Source organism: Asterias amurensis, chromosome 13 (assembly GCF_032118995.1).
Source record: "Asterias amurensis chromosome 13, ASM3211899v1".
Classification (NCBI taxonomy): domain Eukaryota; kingdom Metazoa; phylum Echinodermata; class Asteroidea; order Forcipulatida; family Asteriidae; genus Asterias; species Asterias amurensis.
Window position 1 is genome coordinate 16,507,661 of NC_092660.1, and position 23,815 is coordinate 16,531,475.

The 23,815-nt window shown below is 39.9% G+C and overlaps 1 protein-coding gene across 2 annotated transcripts in view; it reads right to left on the reverse strand.

Moving 5' to 3' along the window:
* The window catches only part of LOC139946163 (uncharacterized), a 71,311-nt gene that overhangs the window by 27,839 nt on the left and 19,657 nt on the right, over positions 1-23,815 (reverse strand). For both annotated transcript variants that reach the window (XM_071943783.1, XM_071943784.1), the window contains exon 2: positions 8,765-9,036. In XM_071943783.1, coding sequence (XP_071799884.1) covers positions 8,765-8,797 — 33 coding nt within the window. In that variant the 5' untranslated portion in view covers positions 8,798-9,036. The remainder of the gene's footprint in view (positions 1-8,764; positions 9,037-23,815) is intronic.

Sequence of the window (23,815 nt, forward strand, 5' to 3'; positions counted from 1 at the left end):
AGAGACAGGACCAGTCCTAAGTTAGGATGAGTTACTGGTCCTAACTTAGGACTGGTCCTATCTCTTAGTATTGCCTAGGACTAGTCCTAAGTTAGGACTACCTTTGTGAAATCCACCCCTGGTCTGATATCTCCACGTGGGCAACGAATGCGATTGTCTCCATCCCATGGTCATTGCCTCGGTGCCATTGAAATGCCCCGGTATAAATGAAGAATTCCTCACAGGGTGCCCTTTAAGTAGAAAATGCCTTGGTGCCCATATCATTTCTAAGACGAAGCACACATGCAGTCTGCACATGCCTGCGGAAATGCAGTGTAATACTTCTTCGAAACGCATTACACGATTCACCGAAAGACATCCAAACTCACTTCATTGCAATCCCGGTCAGGGTCAGAGCTGGTTTAAACATTGAAACATCCACAATAAACACACAACTAAAACACATTACCGTTTGAATTTTTTTCAAAATAAATCAGAAAAAAAATAATCAAACCCGAATCTCTCAATTATGAATCCGCCGCGCTGGAAGCGGCAGTGTTGTTATAGCATGAAAAAGAAACATTGCCATGTTTGTTTTACGCAGTCTTCAGCGCACCATCTTCAGAAAGAGTTACAAACATCTCCAGACAATCGATGGGACGTCTTCGAGAGCATCCGGCCGACGAAGTGCCCCCCCCCCCCCCAAACAGAGTCTCCCTCTTCGTTCACACAATAGTCATCTCCTTTCGTCGTGTCGGTGAACCGGGCAAAATTGTAAAAAATCTCTTTTCTTAAAAGCACTGTGGACAGTATTGGTATAAGAATTGTTATCATAAAAAAACTTGCTTGGTAAAAACGAGCAACGGAGAGCTGTTGGTATATAAAACATTGCCGGACCGGTATTATTATTTTTGAGAGAGAGAGGTATTTCTCACTTAAATAATAAAAGACTTCATCTGACCTGAAGCATTCTGTTAATATGCATCTAAAAGCACACACATAAGTGTAACAAGGGTGTTTTCCTTTCACTGTTCTCTTGCAAATTCGGGGACCAATCCGAATCAAAATTCACAGATTGTTTAATTGATGCATAGTCGAGATACACGGAGTGTGGATGCGGGTCTATTTGACAATATTACCGAACGTGTCCAGAGACCAAACCGGCTCTTCTCAGCGCCACCACTCACACAAAAGAGATTTACACATGGTTGTATACATGCACATTTACTATGTATAGGTTCTTCTACTGTAACCAGTGCCTTTAAGAATCGACCGACAGACTCACTCTTAATTTTGCGTCGCCTTTGGGCATGTACTCCTTTCGTCTTACGCCGCTTTCCCTTTTAGGCTAGCTGAAGAACTCCCAAGTTTATCTCTCCAATCTATTTTGATCGTTGAGACTTTTCAAAGCGTGGACGTACAGCAGGGATTTAGAAAATGTTCACATCCATTTTTTTATTATATATATACAAAATATGTTGACTGGCCTAGATATGTGGTGATTGAGACAACCAACGGGGAAAACATGTTGATGGAATGAACTGCTTTTTAGCAGGGGTTGAGAGCTGCCCGCCGGGTCTAGCTCGCTGATGGGAAAGCTCGGCAGAGACGCGTGGGTTTATGGCTTGCCGTTAAAGGGGGGATATGACCGCATTTGAATCACTCTCCAGTGTGTTACTGACAGGTGCGTATATGGAAGAGGAAAAAACAGGCCTGGGATACCTCTAAATTTATAAGTATCTATTAGCAATTGAGTACAAAATACCCTTTGATCGCTAAAATGACGTGTGAAACAAAGCTTTGGTCTACCCACTCATCTGACCAATGGCTTTACACGCCCACAACTCAACATTTAGGCAAATAAGTACACATTGAGACTTTGGAATGCTAAGTGGCAGCGCACCTACCAGGTAAATTTGCACTGTTTAGTCGCATCTACCAGGTAAATTTACATTGTATTGTCGTAGTTTATGAACACTGATATAGAGATCAGTGGTTCCGAACAAACGAAAATTAACGAGGACAGTTGATTTTATCAACCAAGTCTGCTGTCACCAAGCGTCCACATTGAGATTTTTCATAACAACAATCTCAAACAAACTGCCTGTTACCCTTATACAATTCGCTGTAATTCACTTAACCAATACCTGTATGAGAACACAAAGTGACCCAGGAGTGTGTGTTGACTGTCATCGTTATTTGATCTTGTACAAATTCAATTCTACCCTCCGTGTGTATGCCACTGAATAAAACCAGCCCACAAATTGAATATAACTGATACTTGTGCAGTAATTGGCATACATTCAACGAGCCAATTGAATGTAGGTCTCTAAATATAACGTTCAAGACCTGTCGGTTGTTGAAGACACCTTCGCGTGAAGCCCAGATTCTATTATGCCTTAATTCGATTTTCGTGGCCACTTTTGCTTTGCATGCAAATGGAGTGATTTTTCCTCAACTCTATGCGTACATCTAACCCTCACCACCCTAGCGAACAATTATTCTCCTGAAGACGATCAGAGCATCCCGATCGAAACGTAGATTCTTTTTAGACTCACAAGTCATCACGGTATACCCAAAACATGGTTTTACCTGTTATTTTTAACCGCATGGAGGTCAAATTCTAGTTTTCCCTCCATGGTTGACATACGTTGAGCCAAGAAAGAGGAAAAAACATAGTACCATCAAGTAGCCTTGACTCGAGTCGTTTCAACTTCAGTGTTTCATGATTGGTCACTCTATGGATACAGCCTCGACTCAAGTCGTTTCAATCTCAGTATTTGATGATTGAGTATACGCAGTCCTTGAGTTCTTACTGGTCATGTTGAAGAGCCTTGGGTAAGAACTACCATTAACGAAATATCTCTATCAGATACCATAATCCCATGAGGTCTGAAAGCTTCTTTTACATTATGAGTTGAAGTTTCACATTCAGATATAAACCACGCCCAAAGGTAAAAGTGAAGGAGACTGGGTGTATCGGATATACAACGTTGACCTTTAACCCAGTGGAAAGACGGTTGCTTATATCAAGTATGGGTCATGTAACCATGTTGGTAGACCTCCAAACCATGGATGTAGACCTCCATGGTGTAGACCTCCATGGTGTTACAAATAAGGGGTACACACAGTCAGCACAACACAATGAATACATTTCTCAGTTGCCATCTCACTTTCCCCCTCTCGCACTAAGCACCCCTCGATGGGGATGCATAATCCATCGCTAAGCCCGTGATCCAGCTAGCTCATCACTAGACTAGGATTATGGCCAGTCAACAATACTGATACTTAACATCCCTGCCTTGGGGATCGTCAACCCCCCCCCCCCCCCCCACCCACCACCCCTCCCGTCCATTCAGGCACAAACAAAGTCGAAAGGAACACAATCCCTTTACTGTCCCAAGCTATAATGCCAGGCCGGATACATCACGGGGCAACGGAGGCGATTGCCTCCATGCCCTTGAAATGCTCATGTGGAAATTGACAATATCCTCGTAGGGTGCCCTTTACCGAGGAGAAAATGCCTTGGTGCCCTTGCAAAAACGAATCATAATCATTCATGCATGCTGTACTGTCCCTTTAGCTAGAATCTTTCCACAGCAGATTTGTTTTGCATTAAAAGCAGGGTTATAATGTAACCAAGCCTGCATGGATTGTATAACCATGGAGGTAGAATGGTATAACATAATAATGACAGAGGAGACAGTGGTAAACCTCGCAGGTATTATTGCCGCTCAAACCAGGGCTCACTCAGACTCATTCATGACAACATGTAACAGTTTTGTAACCATGAAATCGCCCGTGATAATACAATGCATATCAGCGAACGATTTTCCTTGTACGGCAGAGCACAGTATTACACAAAGTGTGTCAGTTACTACTCATGATCACGATTCGCTACTCATTATTGGCATTCAGTGTGCACAAAATAAGTTCACTCTAAATTGTTTTGCTATGCAAAATTACTGGACGAAATCCTTTATGGTTATGTGGAAATTATCAATAACATAATGATAGGCATGGTGCCGCCTAACACAGTTAGTTGTCGTGGGACCGAGGTTGACAACCGATACATCTGAGTCCTGCCTATGAGTCTGCCTATGACGGCATGACTTGCTCTAAAGTCACGCTCATGACATCTCCCTTGTGTTTTCGTGTTCGCAATAACAATATTTTAATGCTGATTTGTAATAGAATCCACCAGACTAATATAGTCTTCGGTCAATGCGTGTCAGGGCATCCCATTCCACGGCACGAAAGAGACAAGCGGAAAGAGTGTATAATTATAATACAATGGTACACCAGCAGATAACGGGGATCAAAGAGCGCCTTGAGCAAATGCTACACAATGTTAACATCAAACCCAAACATATAATATAGGCATCGGTTAAAAGATTGGTTCCTGGAAGAGTAGTAGCTCCCATCAACACAGTCTATCCATCAAAATCTGAGGTTACGTTTTAAGGGATATCACCCCCCCCCCCCCCCTTAATAAAAAGGTTGGTTTTCTATCGGGGATTTTGAGCACGTTCATGATTAATATTTAATGCTGCAATGGTGATTTGACAGAGTTTCAATTCTCGCTACGGTCTCGAGCATTCGCGCGGGAGTACGCGAATCCTGCCCAGAAATCGAAATATGTTGTTTCAATTCATCACAATGAATTATAGCATAATCTGATCAACAGTCCATTCAGTATCTCGAATCACCCAGAGGAGACCGGACCGCGAGGTACAGTGATGTAAATTACAATATACCGTCCCCCGAAGATGTCAAAACGGAGCGTGCACGGTATGGATCCCTTCTTGGATGCGTTTACGCGGCATTTTTCCATTGTTTCACATCAAAGATGATGGTCAATGAAGTCATGGTCAATACCCTTGCATATGACGTCACAGGCCCAACCAATAAGTACGTTCGTTTAGCTTCCCTGGGTCGACCCCGGTTTGTGGCGTGTTTTTTTTCCTGGACAAACGTGTGCAGATAATTACCCACGTTCGTCCTGGAAAAAAAACCCGCCACACACCGGGGTTGACCCGGGGAAGCTAAACGCACGCACCCAATATTGAGATCATTGCCCAAACAGCGCCCACACAGAGCCAGGGGTCGACTTAAAAATTTTTCATTGGCTCACAACCTTACGAGGTAGTGATTATCTGGTTAAAGAATTAAATATCGGCTTGTTAGACAAATTAACGACAAATCCTAAAGAATCTGGTTGCCTCCTGTTAATGAAGAAAAACCACGTGAATGTATGGCATACGGCATACAGTGGTTATCAAACTCTCATGTCATGTTAACAGAGATACACATCTAGAGAATGAATAACGAGAATTGTGTCCTTCCTAACATGAAATAACCTCTTCCAAGCAAATCTGATTGCGAATGGACACTATAAGGAGCCGCCCAATCATCCTTGATACTTCATTATAAGTGTATTTCCAAAAAAAGTCTTATCGTTATACGAAACCTTCAACGCCCGCCCTCGGGTTTTCTGAACTGGTTCACTTCTACAATTCGTTCGTGTGCAAAAGAAATTATCACGGGGGAACTGGACATGGAACTTGGCATCAGACCACACCTCTGCACGGACTCGGAAGAAAATACAAAACACCAAACGTATAGCCAATGCTAAATGAAGGTTAGCCGTAGTAAGTCGGTGCTACATTTAGGTGTTGGGCTACTTTAAGTGCCCCTTTTTTTCTTTTTCTTTTTTTTAAGGAGTGCCCCCTGAAAAGACAAGCATAATATCCCATAGGGAAAACTATAGAGCTTGTTTCAACAGACCATTCCACGAAAAAAAAAAAAACATCAAACGCTGTTTGATCCCCATTTGCTAAACTCACTCACGACTCTACCACGTGACCAGAAGCAGCCCATGAACACTGGAAGTACTTGAGTGTTCTGTGAAGAGCCCTCAAACAAGCGCTTCTATCTTTGATATATTTTGGAGGGAATGAGGCAGTTTGAACATTCCCAAGGGTCATTTACCACCTCGTCGTTTTCTTGCCCCTGAAACGTAAAGGGGTTGGTTGTGTGTGGTGAGCGGGAAATGGGTCTCAACACTTGACGTTTATACCCAACGGGGGAAGGAGGTGGCAAGACTAGGCCCTTAACCTGGCTATGTCGATCAACGAGGGGTGTGAGACCTAATTATTTGTGACTGGAGTGGAGGAGAGAAGAAAAAAGGTTCTTATCTTTGTTGCGACTATGTTTGAGACGCTGCCATCATTAGATATAAATATAGGAAAGGATAGTTAAAGACACTGGACACTATTGGTGATTGTCAAAAACCAGTCTTCTCACTTGCTGTATCTCAACATATGAATAAAATAACAAACCTGTGAAAATTTGAGCTCAATACTAATGAAAGAAAAATCACCCTTGTCACATGAAGTTGTGTGCCGTCAGATGCTTTATTTCGAGACCTCAAACTCTAAATCTGCGGTCTAGAAATCAAATTCGTGGAAAATTACTTTCTCGAAAACTACTCCACTTCAGAGGGAGCCGTTTCTCACAATGTTTTATATTACCAACCTCCCCTTTACTCGATACCAAGTAGGATTTTATGCTAACAATTACTTTGAGTAATTACCAATAGTGTCCACTGCCTTTCAACGAAGTTGCCTTCCAAATTTAAGCTATTTTTATCAAGATCGGTTCCCTTTGAAGAAGGGTGCAGCCATGACCCTTAACCACAAAGAACGACAAATGGAGTTTCATCCATATGATCAGCATAACGAATAACGGATTTATTTTAAACACATGTCACGACACGGCGACACGTGTGGAAACAAGGGTGGGTTTTCCCGTTATTTTCTCCCGACTCCGGTGACCGATTGAGTCTAAATTTTCACAGGTTTGTTATTTCATATTATAAGTTGTGATACACTTAGTGTGGGCCTTTAGACAATACTATTTACCGATTTTGTGTGATTGCTTTAACAAACTTGTGTACAGTTGAACTTGATTCATCATCGACGTTTTAAGAGAACAATGAAAGAAAGAAAAAACACCCTTGTTGCAGAATGTATTCTTTCAGATACATACATAGAAATTCAGGCCCGAAGTATTTTAATATTTGAGTGAAACATTACCTTTTTCTCAAAAACTATACATTTATTTCGAGGGAGCCGTTTTCACAATGTTTTATACTATCAACAGCTCTAAATTTCTTGTTACCAACTAAGTGTTTATGCTAACAACTACTTTGAGTAATTACCAATAGTGTCCAGTGCCTCTATAGGGAGTTTACACTTTTGGTAATTATTCACAAGCTAATGACCTCAAACACTTGTTTGTTGAAAAGCAATGGAGAGCTGTTGACACTATCAAACAGTGTTAGAAACGACTCACCCTGAAGTAATGATGTTTGAGGGAAGGAGGTGATTTTTCACCAAAGTATTTGAGTCTGAGAAAGGCTTCAGGCGTGAATCCTTTCCCAGACATCTAAAAACACATAATTCTATGCAACAAGGATACTTTTTGTTTTCATGTTTTCCTTGCAACCTCGACGACTGTCACGACTCAGCCCAAATTTCCACAGGTTTGTTATTTTAAGCATCTTGGGATACACAACACTTTGTGGTCTGGTGGTCTTTTGACAAAGGTACTTTGCCTCTAAGTTTTAACTTTAAGATGGAGTGTCTAAAAGGTCTTCAGATGAATTAAATCCCGATGGAGGAGACAAAAGAGTCGGGGACCAGACCTCATTATATTCTATAAACGAGAGGCGAGATCTAATTAACGTTGAGACAAGTGGGAATATAGAGTTTGTATTAGCGATGTTTACCTAAAAATTCGTGCTGAACAAAATCACCGCAGATACAACAAAACGGTAAATTGCACGACAATACATAGTCATTGTTTCATATAATTCAAGTAAAAAAAAAACGGTTTTCTCGAAGGCCTTCTGCAAAACGTTTAAATTCAGACCATTTTGACGCGGGGGAAATTTACATAAAGGCCGTTTGTAAATCGATCCTTCGATGCAATGAAGGTTCGAAGTCGCCACCGTTACGGTTGTCTTCTTCCGTAAAGTAATTTGATTGTAATGCAGATTTCTATAAAGTTGGGAAGACATCGATTTAGATTAAGCAATCGTAAAGGGTTGTGGTCCGGATTTCAGCCATGACTATTTTAAAGTTTTGTGATGTTTATGGTTATTATTGATTTATCAGTAATTCATGTATATCGAAACAATTTTAAATGCTCCTTTAGGGCGATTGGTTAACTGCTCAGCTGCAAGGTGCATTTTCTTTTCTACTATCGCGCTAAAAGTTTTTCAACATTTATGGAAACAATTTTCACGAAAAGGTACAATTTGGGCATGTATACCCTCTCACTCTAAAACGCTAAAATAAGGACAAATATCAAGGCCCCACAGCAAAAACAAAATGTTTCTAAAGGACTCAATTTTTATAAACACCGGTTATGATAATCATCGATAAAATTCACATGGCGCTTTTTGCTCAACAAAATTTATAAAATTTATACGATTTATGACTTGATTTCACAAAAAAAAAACGATATCCTGCATTCAATATCTTCTTCTCTAACAAATGGCTAAAACCCATTGTAGTGGTTCGAGCAGTTCGCTCATAATATTGCGTGATGGATGATGATTCCATTTCCTCCACAGCATCTCCATCTAAAAGGTTTAATGTACTACACATCTCATCAGTCATCGTAAAAAAATATCCTTAATTGAAACAGAACTGCGCCAACTCACACAAGAAATATGAAAAGTACCATAAAAAAACAGAGAAAATTGTCTTAAACTTACCCATAGCTTAATGTGGCAGCAACCCAATCTCATCTTTGATACAAGAAATCGTCCACAGAAGAGGCAAAGCCGATACCCCCGAGTCTGTTCTGAAGACACACAACGGGGCTGCAACGCTCCAACTCTAATAAACTGCACGACACGCGTCTGCTTCGCCTTCTCTTCCCGTTGCACGCCAAATGGAGGTACCAAAGCTACATCTACTGAAGATAGCACGGTACGGTGGTGATTAAATGGATCACTTAACGCCCGTCACCTGTCCACTCACCTCGCTGTAAAAGAAGACGGGTTAGAGTAGAGAGTCAATTTCACATCCAATTCCTGTAGGCACCGTCCCTCATGATCTTCACTGACAGGTGCGAATATATTATTAATACAGGTGTCTGATGCAAAATGAAAATTTGTAGAGACAATGCTGAATAATCTTATTTTATTGTATTTTTTTCTCGTGTAAATGTCAATCTGTTGTCAATCCCCAGATGTTCTATTCATTAAGTGTAGCTATATTAAGAAATTACAAAGTACACCCAGTACAGTTACCATTTAAAAGATATCCACACAGTTTTGATTGGTTTATACAAATCACTGACGGAGGTTTTGCATCGAGGTGCTTTTTCTTTGCAAGCGTAGTTTAAGTAACTGCGATTGGCTTGTTTGTATGCAAACCAGCCTGTGGCCAATATGATGAAGTTATTGTGCATTTCGAAACAAACACGGAATTGTCATTGTAGCCGGAAATCGAAATGAGATATTTCGCAACAAAATGACAACATGTAAAAATGTCAATCAGCACCCAAGGGCGATTGCATGATGGTTGGTTTTGTAAAATAGAACTACAGTTTGTGCTTCAGGTACGATAGATTGTGTAAATGCACCATGGTGAATGCCTTTTCATCTAAGCTTCAATGACACTCTTCGGTGTTAGCCTGTTTCTGCAGTTTACCATTGGTGTAGTGTTATTATTTTATTTATTTATTTATTTATTTTGGTTAATTTTCGTGTTGGAGTAAACTTATTGCCACTGAAGTTTTTTTTATATTAAACACACACACATACACAGCACGTGCAACAACATGACAAACACCACCAGGTTAATAAGAACAATTGTGACTATGTTTGTCAATGGTTTTGGAGTTTTGAAGCATCAGCATAGAGCGAATACAATGTCTTCGAGTGCGCATATAGTTCCACAATTCCTCTCATTTAAAAACATTCAATATTGTATATACATATATAAATTACATTAAAATGTGTAACAATTTATAACACTACACAAAACAATGCTTCTCACGGAAGTTAGTTATAGTCCAAATTAAAATTAATTAAATGTCGAAATAAATCATTACCAATCAAATGACCTCTTCATAAAAAGCATAAACAAAAGTTGTTTATTTTTAGAGCACGGGGGGGGGGGGGGGGGGGTAACAAAAGCACACAATTATCTTACAAGTGACATTGAGGTAAAGACAAGGTCTGACGTACATTAATTAAAACCTAGCTTAAAGGCACCTTCGGTAATTAACGAGAACCGGTATTTATTCTCACTTAGTGTATCCCAATATGCATAAATAACAAACCTGTGAACATTTTGACTCAATTGGTCATTGAAATTGCTGCAAGAGAATATAAAGAGACAAAACGCCCTTGTTGCACTACTTTGTGTGCTTTCAGATATATAATAAAAGGCTTCAGCTGAAGGTTTTTATTTTTATTTTGGTTATATTTGAGTGCGAAGTAACCTCTTTCTCAAAAAGTTATTTCAGAGAGAGCCGTTTCTCACAATGTGTTGCTATATCAACAGCTCTCCATTACTCGTTCGTTACCAAGTAAGTTTGTATGCTAATAATTATTTTTGAGTAATAATCAATAGTGTCCAGCGCCTTTAAAGGAACACGTTGCCTTGGATCGGTCGAGTTGGTTTTTGAAAAGCGTTTGTAACCGTTTTTTATAAAATGCATATGGGTAGAAAGATGTTGTAAAAGTAGAATACAATGATCCACACAAACATGCCTCGAAATTGCGTGGTTTTCCTTTTACCTTGTCGACTAACACATCGGCCATTTATGGGGGTCAAAATTTTGACTCCCATAAATGGCCGACCATGTTAGTTCGCACAGTAGAAGGAAAACCACGCAATTTCGAGGCAAACTTGTGTGGATCATTGTATTCTACTTTTAAAACATCTTTCCAACCATATGCATTTTATAAAAAACGGTTACAAACGCTTTTGTTTTGACCAACTCGTCCGATCCAAGGCAACGTGTTCCTTTAATGCACAGTTTACCACAATAATCAACAAAAGAAACGAATGATATACAAAAAGACCTATGTGAAACGTATGGTGGCCCCGAAGGGACATCGCATAACGCAAACGTGTGCGCACACGTATGCAATGTCGTGAAACAAATCGCGAATGTATGCGCACACGTATACAATATCGTGAAACAATTCGCGAATATGTGCACACACGTATGCAATGTCGTGAAACAATTCGCGAATATGTGCGCACACGTATGCAATGTCGTGAAACAAATCGTGAATATGTGCGCACACGAGTGCGATTTGTTTTGCAATGTCGTGAATTTTATTGCATACCATGTTGCATACCATTAGGATGATGTCATAGTTGTGGATAATTTGTTACCGATCTAGGGAGTACTGTGGCGCTACAGCAGGCTCCCTCTGTAAAGCATGTGTATACCCAGGAACTTGGCACCAGGTCAAGGACGACCACACGCCTCGCTTGCCTCACAACAAAGACTACTGCTGCAATGACTACCGCTTATCTCACTGTTGGAAAGAAACCCCCCAGATCATTAGACATTTTATTCAAAGGTATGCAACATGGTATGCAATAAAATTCACGACATCGCAAATAATATTCGCAGACGTGTGCGCACATATTCGCGAATTGTTTCACGACATTGCATACGTGTGCGCACATATTTGCGAATTGTTTCACGACATTGCATACGTGTGCGCACATATTCGCGAATTGTTTCACGACATTGCATTCGTGTGCGCACATATTTGCGAATTGTTTCACGACATTGCATACGTGTGCGCACATATTTGCGAATTGTTTCACGACATTGCATACGTGTGCGCACATATTCGCGAATTGTTTCACGACATTGCATTCGTGTGCGCACATATTTGCGAATTGTTTCACGACATTGCATACGTATGCGCACACGTTTGCGATATGCGATGTCCCTTCAGGGCCACCATAGAAACGGCATGTCGATTGTCGACTCGATCAATTAGAGTATAACGGAAAGACCTACTCGTATAAATACACAGCGGGCAAGCTTCTCTATTAGTTGTTCAAACAAGTCCTGCTTCACATTAATTTCGCGTTTGCATAGAAGAGACTGATTTGATGTCGCTGCTGTCTTTCCTTGAAGCATACGTTAACGGCAGTGGACTCTAATGGTAATTACTCAAAATAATTATTAGCATAAAACTTTACTTGTTAACGAGTAATGGGAAGAGGTTGATAGTATAAAACCTTGTGAGAAACGGCTCCCTCTGAAGTGGAGTAGTTTTCGAGAATGAAAAATTTTTCTACGAATTTGATTTCGAGACCTCAGGTTTAGAATTTGAGGTCTTGAACAGTCGTGTGACAAGGTTGTGTTTTATCTTTCTTTATTATCTTGCAACTTCGACGACCAACTGAGCTCAAATTTTTACAGGTTTGTTATTTTATGCGTATGTTGAGATACAGCAAGTGAGAAAACTGGTCTTTAACTGCAGTTACCAATATAGTGTTCAGGGTATTTAAGGCTCTGTATAGAAAACAACCGGACGACATATTTTGTAGGGCAACTTGGGTTTGACTTGGGAATGGGACTTGAACCAACCACCCTAAGGAATAACGTACCGGCGCTCTACTTAGCAAGATTTGTCTGCGTTAAGCGACTTCAGGTGCTTACAGGCTTTATGCAATTAGGACAAGATGATGATGGGTGTATAACACTGCGGTCGAGTGGTCAGTGTGAAGTTTGGGGTTCGACTCCCAATAGAGTCGATTCCCTGGGCAGGACACTTAACTTAAATGGCTTGGTCTGAGATGGTAAACGATGCATGCTTTCACGAGTATTGCGGGCGCTTTTAAAGAGTGCATGATGCTAATAATATGGAGACTTAACCTGGATGTGTGTGGTTCATTTAGCAGGCTTTCTAGCGGACATAATTTATGTACAGGTACAGGCAAAGCAGTGCATGATACGCACTGCGATCTCTACATTTGTTTCACCCTAACCTCAACAACAGTCTTAACTAATAACGTGTTTCAGTTTCCAAAGCGCATAAAACACAGCCATCACTGGATCCCAAGGCGCTGTGCAAATAGAAACATTATCTTAACAAGGAGGAATCAATCCTTAATATTAACAAAACTGTCCATAAAATCGATCACTGTTAATATGGGAAGACCATAACACATTTCAAAAGGTTAACAAAATAAGATGAGCAACATACCAATATCATGAGGTTAACAAAACAAAGTGACATTGCCACTTTATTATTTGCAACGTAACCTTTTTTTGTTTTACTGCATAAAGTCTTGCATTGTTCGAGAGTTGATTTTATACATAATCACATACAGCTCTGGTTGTATGCTGTTTAAGATACACTGCTCGTCTTACACCGAATGGTAAGTTGAAATTATAAACTATACTTGATAATGAGTATGATGAAATATGAGCACCTCACATCCATGTTACCTCACCTGCAACTATGATACCTTACCCGGTACACATGAATTAATCGAATGAATGTATATTCTTCACAAAGCTCAATCTGTATCAAGGTTCAGCACAGCAAAGTACAGCTTTGGATTACATCCCAAAAGCAACGCCTTCTGAGAGGGCTTTTCCCAACAGCAACGTTGTCCCGCATCTAGCCAGCTGGTCACCGCAGCTCGCCCGAGCATCAAAAACAAGACACAAGCCCGCCAGCTTAATGGCCGTCGACAGTTTCTTATAACACTGTCAAATTAACTGGATGGCATGCATCCATTTATCAGTAAAAGCTTAACTGGTCCGACGAGCGTGCTTTGTCCCCATGGCAAACAACATTATTACCATCAACAAGTTCACGGTTGCGTTGCTTTCAGCCATGTCGTGTTTTGAATGATAATAAATTACCTACTGACAATTGATGTATGGGTAGTTAAGAAGCTTACAGTGATGAATAATGTCATTGTGACTCCTATATTAAGGTACACAGCCATTCAGTGGTATTGTCGGAGGAACACGTTGCCTTGGGTCGGTCGAGTTGGTCTAAATTTTTGACTCTCATATATGGCCAACCGTGTTAGTTCGCAAAGTAAAAGAAAAACCACGCAATTTTGAAGCAAATTTGTGTGGATCATTGTATTCTACTTTTAATTATCTTTTTATATACCAACTCGACCGAACCAAGGCAACGTGTTCCTTTAAGATCCACTGTGATTTTGGATGATATATAAACCATAGAGGATAAACCACCATGCACAGCCAGCCTGTATTTTTGTGAATGCATACTAAGGTGGTTTTGATCAACTATGCCGGCCTGCAATTTCATCACTCGGTGAATGTATACATATTTGTATTAATACATAGAACACAGTCAACCCTCCTACTGTCTGACCATTCAATATCACCCAATGTAGCTTTAAAGACAATGGACACTATTGGTAATTGTCAAAGACTAGCCTGAACAGTTGGTGTATCTCAACATATGCATAAAATAACAAACCTGTGAAAATTTGAGCTCAATCGGTCGTCGAAGTTGCAAGATAATAATGAAAGAAAAAACACCCTTGTCACACGAAGTTGTGTGCGTTTAGATGGTTGATTTTGAGACCTCAAGTTCTAAATCTGAAGTCTCGAAATCAAATTCGTGGAAAATTACTACTTTCTCGAAAACTATGGCACTTCAGAGCGAGCCGTTTCCCACATATTTTTATACCATCAACCTCTCCCTGCTACTCGTCACAGAAAGGTTCTATGCTAATAATTATTTTGAGTAATTACCAATAGTGTCCACTGCCTTTAAATGACCAATCGAAGAATGTCAGTAATATGACACCATGTCATACATCACACAGCAAACTGTACACTTTCACTGTGCACATAACAGTGGCGATCACTATATAAAACACATACAACTGGAATAAATCAAACGGTTACTTAAAGGCGGTGGACACTATTGGTGATTACTCAAAATAATTGTTAGCATAACACTTTACTTGGTAACGAATAATGGGAGAGGTTGATAGTGTAAAACATGGTGAGAAACGGCTTCCTCTGAAGTAACGTAGTTTTCGAGAGAGAAGTAATTTTCCACGAATTTGATTTCGAGACCTCATAATTAGATTTTGAGGTCCCGAAATCAAGCGTCTGAAAGCACACAACTTCGTGTGAAAATTGTGTTTTTTCTTCCATTACAATTTCACAACTTTGATGACCAACTGAGCTCAAATTGTCACAGGTTTGTTATTTAAAACATATGTTGAGATACACCAAGTGAGAAGACTAGTCTTTGACAGTTACCAATAGTGTCCAGTGTCTTTAACTCACCTGCTAAATGTATACCACGAGTAGAAGCTTGAATACCGAGGTCCGATCTGAAGTAATTCTATTTAATGATGACAACTGTGTGACTTATCTTGATAAACTGAAATGTGTTCCAGTGAACAACACGAGCATACTCATTCTGAGAAGTATTTCTCATCAGTTTGGTCAATGGGCATGTCCGTAAAATCCCAGTAAATACTGCCGGGATTTTTACAAGTGCAATATTTGGAGAGACGCCCTATTTTAACAAAGACCTGAAGTTTGAGAACAATTTGTTTAAGCAATGCCTACACTGTTAAGTCTGTGTATACAGTTTTGGACCCTGAACATTATATACACAATTGTGTGTTATTGCAAATAATATGACAAAATAATAGCTCTTAAAAAGGTTTACAAACATATGCATTACACAAAGCCGTTCAGCCTCGACCGCCAAAACAACGATTGGTAACGTCATCAAAACGTCATACGAGGTTATAATTATAATAAGGACACGATTTGAATAATTAAAATAAACCACCCTTCAAATTTTACACATGAAAACATTAAAGCATGGTCACATATTGTTGTGTTTTGCGGATGTTTTGTTTGAAATTTTGTGTCGGTTTTGTCAAGGTTTTGGTTCGTCAGTTTTGCTTATTGCTTTCTGCTGCAAACAGTGATTAAAAAAAAAACAAAAAACTGTAATACTTTCAAAATAATTCAAATAAACAAAATGATATGAACATCTAATGATGATGATGATAGTGGAAAACGTCCCATGAAATATTTATGTCTGAAATTTTGTATTTTGATGCGAAAAAAAAAAAAAATGGCCGATCGATCTGTGGTTTGTCAGTTGATGTAAAATTTACCTAAAGTGCTTACACTGCCAGCATGACTGACTACCAGCAACTGTTTTATTAGCTAACAAATAATTTTGTATAGTTCCATTATATTTTATAAGTAGGGAGTTTTCTTACAATTTAGATACCCGGATATAATCTCACGTGGGTCAAGAATGAAGCGGGAGGATGCACGGTGATCGCGGTGTACCTATATTAAGCTGTATATCTTCTACTTTTGTTCTGCCCCCTAATTTGACCGATTTTTTTGTAATTTTGCACTCGAGTGTTGCCATGCATCTGAAGTGGACGTGCTTTATATTTCCCGTGTACTCGATACGCTGTGCTTACATGTACATGGTTCCTTAGATACCCGGTGATGATCTCAAGTGGGTCAAAAATGAAGCGGGAAGATTCTACTTTTGTTTCAGCCCCCTAATTTGACAGCATTTTTGTAATATCGCACTCGAGTGCTGCCATGCATCTGAAGTGGACGTGCTTTATATTTTCCGTGTACTCGACGCTGTGCCTACACGTACATTGTACCAACTGTTTCGTTGTGTAAACTTAACCCACATAGATCAATGATTAACCATAACACAAGCAGACTGAAACCGAAACGGAACCAATATTGTCACTTAAAACCACCAAGTCCTTCATTCTGCATTTTTTGTGTGTTAATATTCATTGAACTACACCAACATTAAATAGGCACAATAAACAATTACAAACAAACGACTGACAATTGTCACAGATATTTTAAAAGTAGAATACAACATCGGTGCATATGGGTAAAAACCAAAAACTAATAGAATACAATGATCCACACAAAATTGCTTCGAAATTGCGTGGTTTTCCTTTTACTTTGCGAACGAACACGGTCGGTCATAAATGGCCGACTGTGTTAGTCAACGAGGTACTGGTAAAGGGAAAACCGTGCAATTTCGAGGCATGTTTGTGTGGATCATTGTATTCTAATTTTAAAATATCTTTCTAGCCATATGCATTTTATAGCAAACGGTTACAAACGCTTTTCACAGACCAACTCGACCGATCCAAGGCAACATGGTCCTTTAACGCACTGTACATGTTTATATAACTCAAAATAATTGTTAGCATACAAACTTGCTTGGTAACGAGTTATGACAAGCTGTTGATAGTATAACATAATGTTGTAATAAACCAATGAAACTACTGGTCTTTGACAATTACCAAAAGTGTCCATTGCTTTAAATGCAATTCGCGAGAAGAAGAAAAAACTCTCAGAGAAAAGTTGCTCCCTATAAGGAACATGTGCACCTACTGTCGCATCATTTTTAATGTAACTTTTTTTTTTCTTGTGTGTACCGACAATCTAAAATCCACACAAAAGATTTCTCAAACGTCCAATACACTTAACTTGAAGGTATTTTCCCTGGGTAGTTTTCCACCGCAGGAATCATAAATTTATTTCAACAAAACCATCTGCCACTTCTCTCTGATTTCCCCCGGCGTGGGGTTCGGGAACTGCCTCCCATTTTCTCCGTCCTATGTATCTTCGTCACCAAAAAAACATATAATTTAAAACAAAATGTATGTTGTTAATGCAGAGCCACGGATGCAGGAAGCTACTACTTTCTGCGCAGTACGCCCCTTCCATAAATTTGGAATGAGCAAAACGACATCGAGTGGAAGGCAGTTCGTTAAAGGGGCGAACCTTTGATTTAGAACGAATAGTGTTTCAATTATCCGTTATACGAGTAAAGCATTGCTGTAGTGTATTGCGAGTTAAGTTCGCTTTATAACGAGTAAAAGATCACTTTATAACGAGTAAGGATCACTTTATAACGAGTAAGGATCACTTTATAACGAGTAAGGATCGCTTTATAATGAGTGAAAGGTTGGTTTATAACAAGCAAAAGGTAGCTTTGCAAACGAGTAAAAGATCACTTTATAACGAGTAAAAGATCACTTTGTAACGATTAAGGATCGCCTTATAACGAGTAAAAGGTTGATTTGTAACGAGTAAAAGGTAGCTTTGTAAACGAGTAAAGGATCACTTTAATGAGTAAAAGGTTGGTTTATATACGAGAAAATGTTGTTTTATTACTAAAATGGTGTGCGTTCTGGTCAAGTTTGATCGCAAGCTGGACTAGCATGCACCTCATTCAACAGTTTGCGTTTGCGCAATTATTGGTTAGTTGCGAAAAGGTCTTATGAACCACACACAGCCTTACAAACGGAGTTTCTATTTTGCAGCGCTACGGCTACCTTAATCATTTCCAGGGCCACGCAATAGATGTCCTGTACTTGGCATCAGTGTGAGGAAGTATGCAAGATGTTATCAACAACATTCCCTTGGCATTGATAATCAATTGGAAAACTTAACTCTTGCGTGACGCCAGAGTGGCTGTACTTTTTTGGGTATAGTGGATGAGGCTAACCATTAACTCTAGCTTACGTCGGGCCTACATCTAACAATGTTAAAACGAAAAAAAAAAGAAAAAAAAAAAAAAGACCGCTATTAAAATCCCTGTTAAACAATACAGTTTACCACTACCGGCAATGGGCAGTTTAAAGGCAGTGGACACTATTGGTAGTTACTCAAAATAATTATTGACATAAAACCTTTCTTGGTGACGAGTAATGGGGAGAGGTTGATGGTTAAAAATATTGTGAGAAACGACTCCCTCTGAAGTGCCATAGTTTACGAGAAAGAAGTAATTTTCCACGAATTTGATTTCCAGACCTCAGATTTAGAACATGAGGTCTCGAAATCAACCATCTAAACGCACACAACTTCGTGTGACAAGGGTTATTTTTCTTTCATTATTATCTCGCAACTTCGATGAACGATTGAGCTCAAATTTTCACAGGTTTGTTACTTTATGCATATGTTGAGATACTAAAACTGTGAAGGCTAGTCTTTGACAATTACCAATAGTGTCCACTGCCTTAAAACAAGTTTCACGGTGAATTTCAACGATGGGTACAGCGTCTTCATACAGAACCCAATTTAAATACCGCGTTCGTATTGGTTTCTTTGGCTACGGCTACGTCACTGGATCGCCATGTCATGCAATTATTATTAAGCATAATATGACGTCCTAAGCAATACCCTTTACAACACTGCAACAGTCGTAGCCGAAGCCGCCCATTCGGATACGGCCAAAATTAACAATAATTGGTTGATGATGCATTTTCCCGCCGACGACGCCACAGTGAACATTCTATCCATGCAAAAACCAACACCCCAAAATACAACCCTAACACCACAGTCTGTTAGTCATTACTAAAGCAAGTTGTTTCCCCCCAAGAACATGTCCTGAATCCTCACTAGGGACCAGGCATGCCGAATCTTCATGCAGTACTCACGCTAAATCACATTTCTTCCCGCTCCTTTCTGTTTTGGCGGGAACTTCACCGTGAATAAAGTGTCCGGTATCACGGGCGGGCAGGCAGCTGGAATCCCTTCAGCATTCTCAGGGGGGCTTTACAATACTCAATATTGAATATAACCCATGTGTACTTGATATAAAACCGTTGTAGGGTAAAGGCGAATCCAATCGCACAAAACCCGTGGATGCGCGAACGCGAATCAATTTTTCTCAAAACGGCTCTCAGCGAATCCCGAATTGATATAGCAGGGCTTTACGGAAGTATAATTAAAATATCATCGTACCATGTTCAAGAACCAAAGTCCTACTCGCAACCCCCCCCCCCCCCCCCAATACAGCAGCCATTTATAGCAAATCAAAATACTCTTCAATAATGGTTCAAAACAACCGCAAGTAATGCAAATCATGGTGTGGTTTACACGTCATGAGATTGTGACCTCTGACCAGTAGGCATGTATTTGAAGCAATCATAACCAGGAGCAATGCAACGGTGGCCCCTAGAAACCATCCACAAGTTGCAACATTTCCACAATATAAAACGTGCATGTTATACAAGTCATGTGATTGTGACCTCTGACCTGTAGACATGCCGTCTCAAATCTGAAGCAATTGTACTCAGAAGCAACGTGACAAAACCCATGATGTTACTCGCGTCATTCCCCTTATTAAATGAACATCCATAAGTTGTAACATGCCCACAGTAAAAACATTGATAGAGTACAACCCCCAGGACAGTGGCCCGTCAAGTACTTGCACTTAGTGTTGAACAAAAGTCTGATGCTGCACATCAAGACGAATTCAATTTGGTCTCATATTAAGACGCATGGGGAATCCGTACTCATTAATGTAGCTCGGCCCCTTCCTTAATTGAGTACATCAACATTCATTTCCTTTTGCCTGTAATAACACTATAAAGGCTATATGGCTAAAAACCACTGGGTCTTCCTGTTTCTCCAATGCTAGCTACGTTTAAATAAACAGTAATAAACTTGATAACTGAATTGAAAGCAATACAAGGGGATGTCACCTACAGTAATTAAAATGGGTGTGAACAACTGTTTCGTAGGTCCGTTGATCATTTCCAAATTCTTGGCAAAGAACTGATGTTCTGCTCAGTGTACACACCGACTGCTTGGTGCATAAAGAAAAAAAAGTAGTAAAAAAAGCGTTGCTTCGTCATGATCACAGACTGATTCACAGTAGGCCGGGCAGCTGCTAAACATGGGATATACCTTTACGCACATGACGTCATTTTTTTTTTAAGGGGGGGGGGGGGGGGACATTTTTTAGGCTGGCAGTTCTGAGTCTGACCAGCAGAAGAAAAACAATTGTGAACCACGCGAACAAACGTGTGTGTTTTCAATATTGCTGGATGACGTCAATGCGTACGGTCTTTTAAGATACGAAGCAGAGTAAGAGAGAGGGCGTGCGCGTACAAAAACTGCACGGGCCCGATTGGATTATGTCGACACATCCCCTTTAACCTCAAGTTCATAAACGCCCCTCGTTGTTCGGAAGAGACCTTGATGTTACTCAATTACCTCAAAAGCTTTACACGAAGGCTGCTCTCAAAATTACACCTAAGTTATATTGAACCTTGCTGTAATAGACCTCTTTCTGTATCACCCTTTCACCGGGCATTGTGTTCCAGCAAATATTCCCGACATTTAAAATACAAGTTTTCCTTTCCCGCGAGAGCAACTTAGAAAGGGTCCCTTGCTAAATTGTAGCAAGGTTGTTTTACAAAATGTGTGAAAATACAAAATATCTTTGAGTGGCCATCAGGGTCCCTTGTAAAATCTTCGCCCAACATAACACAGTCCGAAATTCAATACATACCTTCCAGAGGTCTGTTTAGAAAACAAACTCGAGTTCTCCATTTCAATGAGAATCCTGCAAGAATAATGTAATACCCATGTTGCAGTATGATACGTCTTTAAAGTAGTAGCCCTGATAATAAACTTGAATACACATTACTCTATTGCACATACTGAAGGTTGATGAGATCATTAAATTCTCACTAGATACGGCAACAATTCGAGCTCTCCATTTTCAACAACAAAAAAACTTGCAAGATCTCCGAAATACCCACGTTCTGCTCTTCTATAAACATGAATACACATTACTCTCTGTTTGCACATGTTGAAGGTTGGACGCAGTGGACATGACATCATTTATTCTAACCCATTCCATAGTCTAGATAAGACAACAAATCGAGCTCTCCATTTACAACAAAAAGCCTGTAAGACCTCCGAAATACCCAGGTTTAATACAGTACATCTTTAGAGTAGCCCTGCTATGCTATTAACTGGAATACACATTACTCTCTGTTTGCAAATGTTGAAAGGTTGGATGCAGTGGACATGACATCATTTATTCTAACCCATTCCATAGTCTAGATAAGACAACAAATCGAGCTCTCCATTTACAACAAAAAGCCTGTAAGACCTCCGAAATACCCAGGTTTGTACAGTACATCTTTAGAGTAGCCCTGCAATGCTAATTAACTGGAATACACATTACTGTCGTCTGTTTGCACATGTTGAAAGGTTGGACGCAGTGGAAATGATATCATTTATTCTAACCCATTTCATCGGCCTATAGATAAGGCAACAAATCGAGCTCTCCATTTACAACAAAAAGCCTGTAAGACCTCCGAAATACCCAGGTTTAATACAGTACATCTTTAGAGTAGCCCTGCTATGCTATTAACTGGAATACACATTACTGTCGTCTGTTTGCACATGTTGAAAGGTTGGACGCAGTGGAAATGATATCATTTATTCTAACCCATTTCATCGGCCTATAGATATGGCAACAAATCGAGCTCTCCTTTTACAACTAAAAGCCTGCAAGACCTCCGAAATACCCACGTTACAGTACATCTTTAAAGTAGCCCCGCTCTGCTTTAAACTGAATTACACATTACTCTCTGTTTGCACATGAAAGGTTGGATGCAGTGGAAATGGGATCATCTCTTATCCATTCCAGCCAGTGCCCAATTTCATAGAGCTGCTAAGCACACAAAAAATGCTTAGCATGAAATGTTTGCCTTGATAAAAACAGTATTACCAACCAAAACCAAAACAACAGCTGAATACCAGTAAAGCAATATGCAACAACTGGAAATTTGGTTGGTAATCCTGTTTTTATCAAGGAAGACGTGTCATGCAAATCTTTGAAATTGGGCCCTGGTTGCGCTTGAGTTCCAACCTCAAGGAAAGATACAAACAAATATTGATATATACTCCAAACGATGCTCGACCGATAACATTCACAATAATCACGACCTAGATATGTCATGTCTGATCACCTTTTGATGATGATAAGACCTACATACAGGGACGTAGCTAGACCGATTTTATTTTTAGTGGTGGACAATAAATCAAACTGTTCCAAGTCCACTTTAAGGGCGAGCGGATCACCAACATAATTCATGTTTAGTTATGTGTGGGGCCATTGTTGCTAAAGTGCAAGCTTCGGGCTTGATTCCTGCAGGTTTCAAAACCGTTCATGTTGTATAACTCAAGTAATATGGCATTTTGACTACATGTGGATTTTTTTTTTCTCTGTGAAATAAGTTTCCTCATAATATCATTAGCTGTGTCTCAGATCCAGTGCACATTATTTGGATATATTCTTAATCAATCTGTTCCTGCATGTGACACAATTGTGCTCCTCGGAGTGCTGGGTTGAAGAATTGTGAAACCTGGGCAAGAATTGTGAAACCTGGGCAAGAATTGTGAAACCTGGGCAAGAATTGTGAAACCTGGGCAAGAATTGTGAAACCTGGGCAAGAATTGTGAAACCTGGGCAAGAATTGTGAAACCTGGGCAAGAAATGTGAAACCTGGGCAAGAATTGTGAAACCTGGGCAAGAATTGTGAATCCTGGGCAAGAATTGTGAAACCTGGGCAAGAATTGTGAAACCTGGGCAAGAATTGTGAAACCTGGGCAAGAATTGTGAAACCTGGGCAAGAATTGTGAAACCTGGGCAAGAAATGTGAAACCTGGGCAAGAATTGTGAAACCTGGGCAAGAATTGTGAATCCTGGGCAAGATATGTGAATCCTGGGCAGGCAGACCAAACAACGCCCGCTGTGGCTTTACATTGCCATACAGGTATTGTTTTTCTTCCTAAATTATACCCGAACAGGTTGATAACCTGTAAGCACAAAAATGTGCTAAAATTGAAATTTCATCCTTGATAAAAACAAGATTACCAACCACATTTTAATTTGTTGCATATTGCTTTTTTGTGGCATTCAGCTGTTGCTTGCTTATCCTGA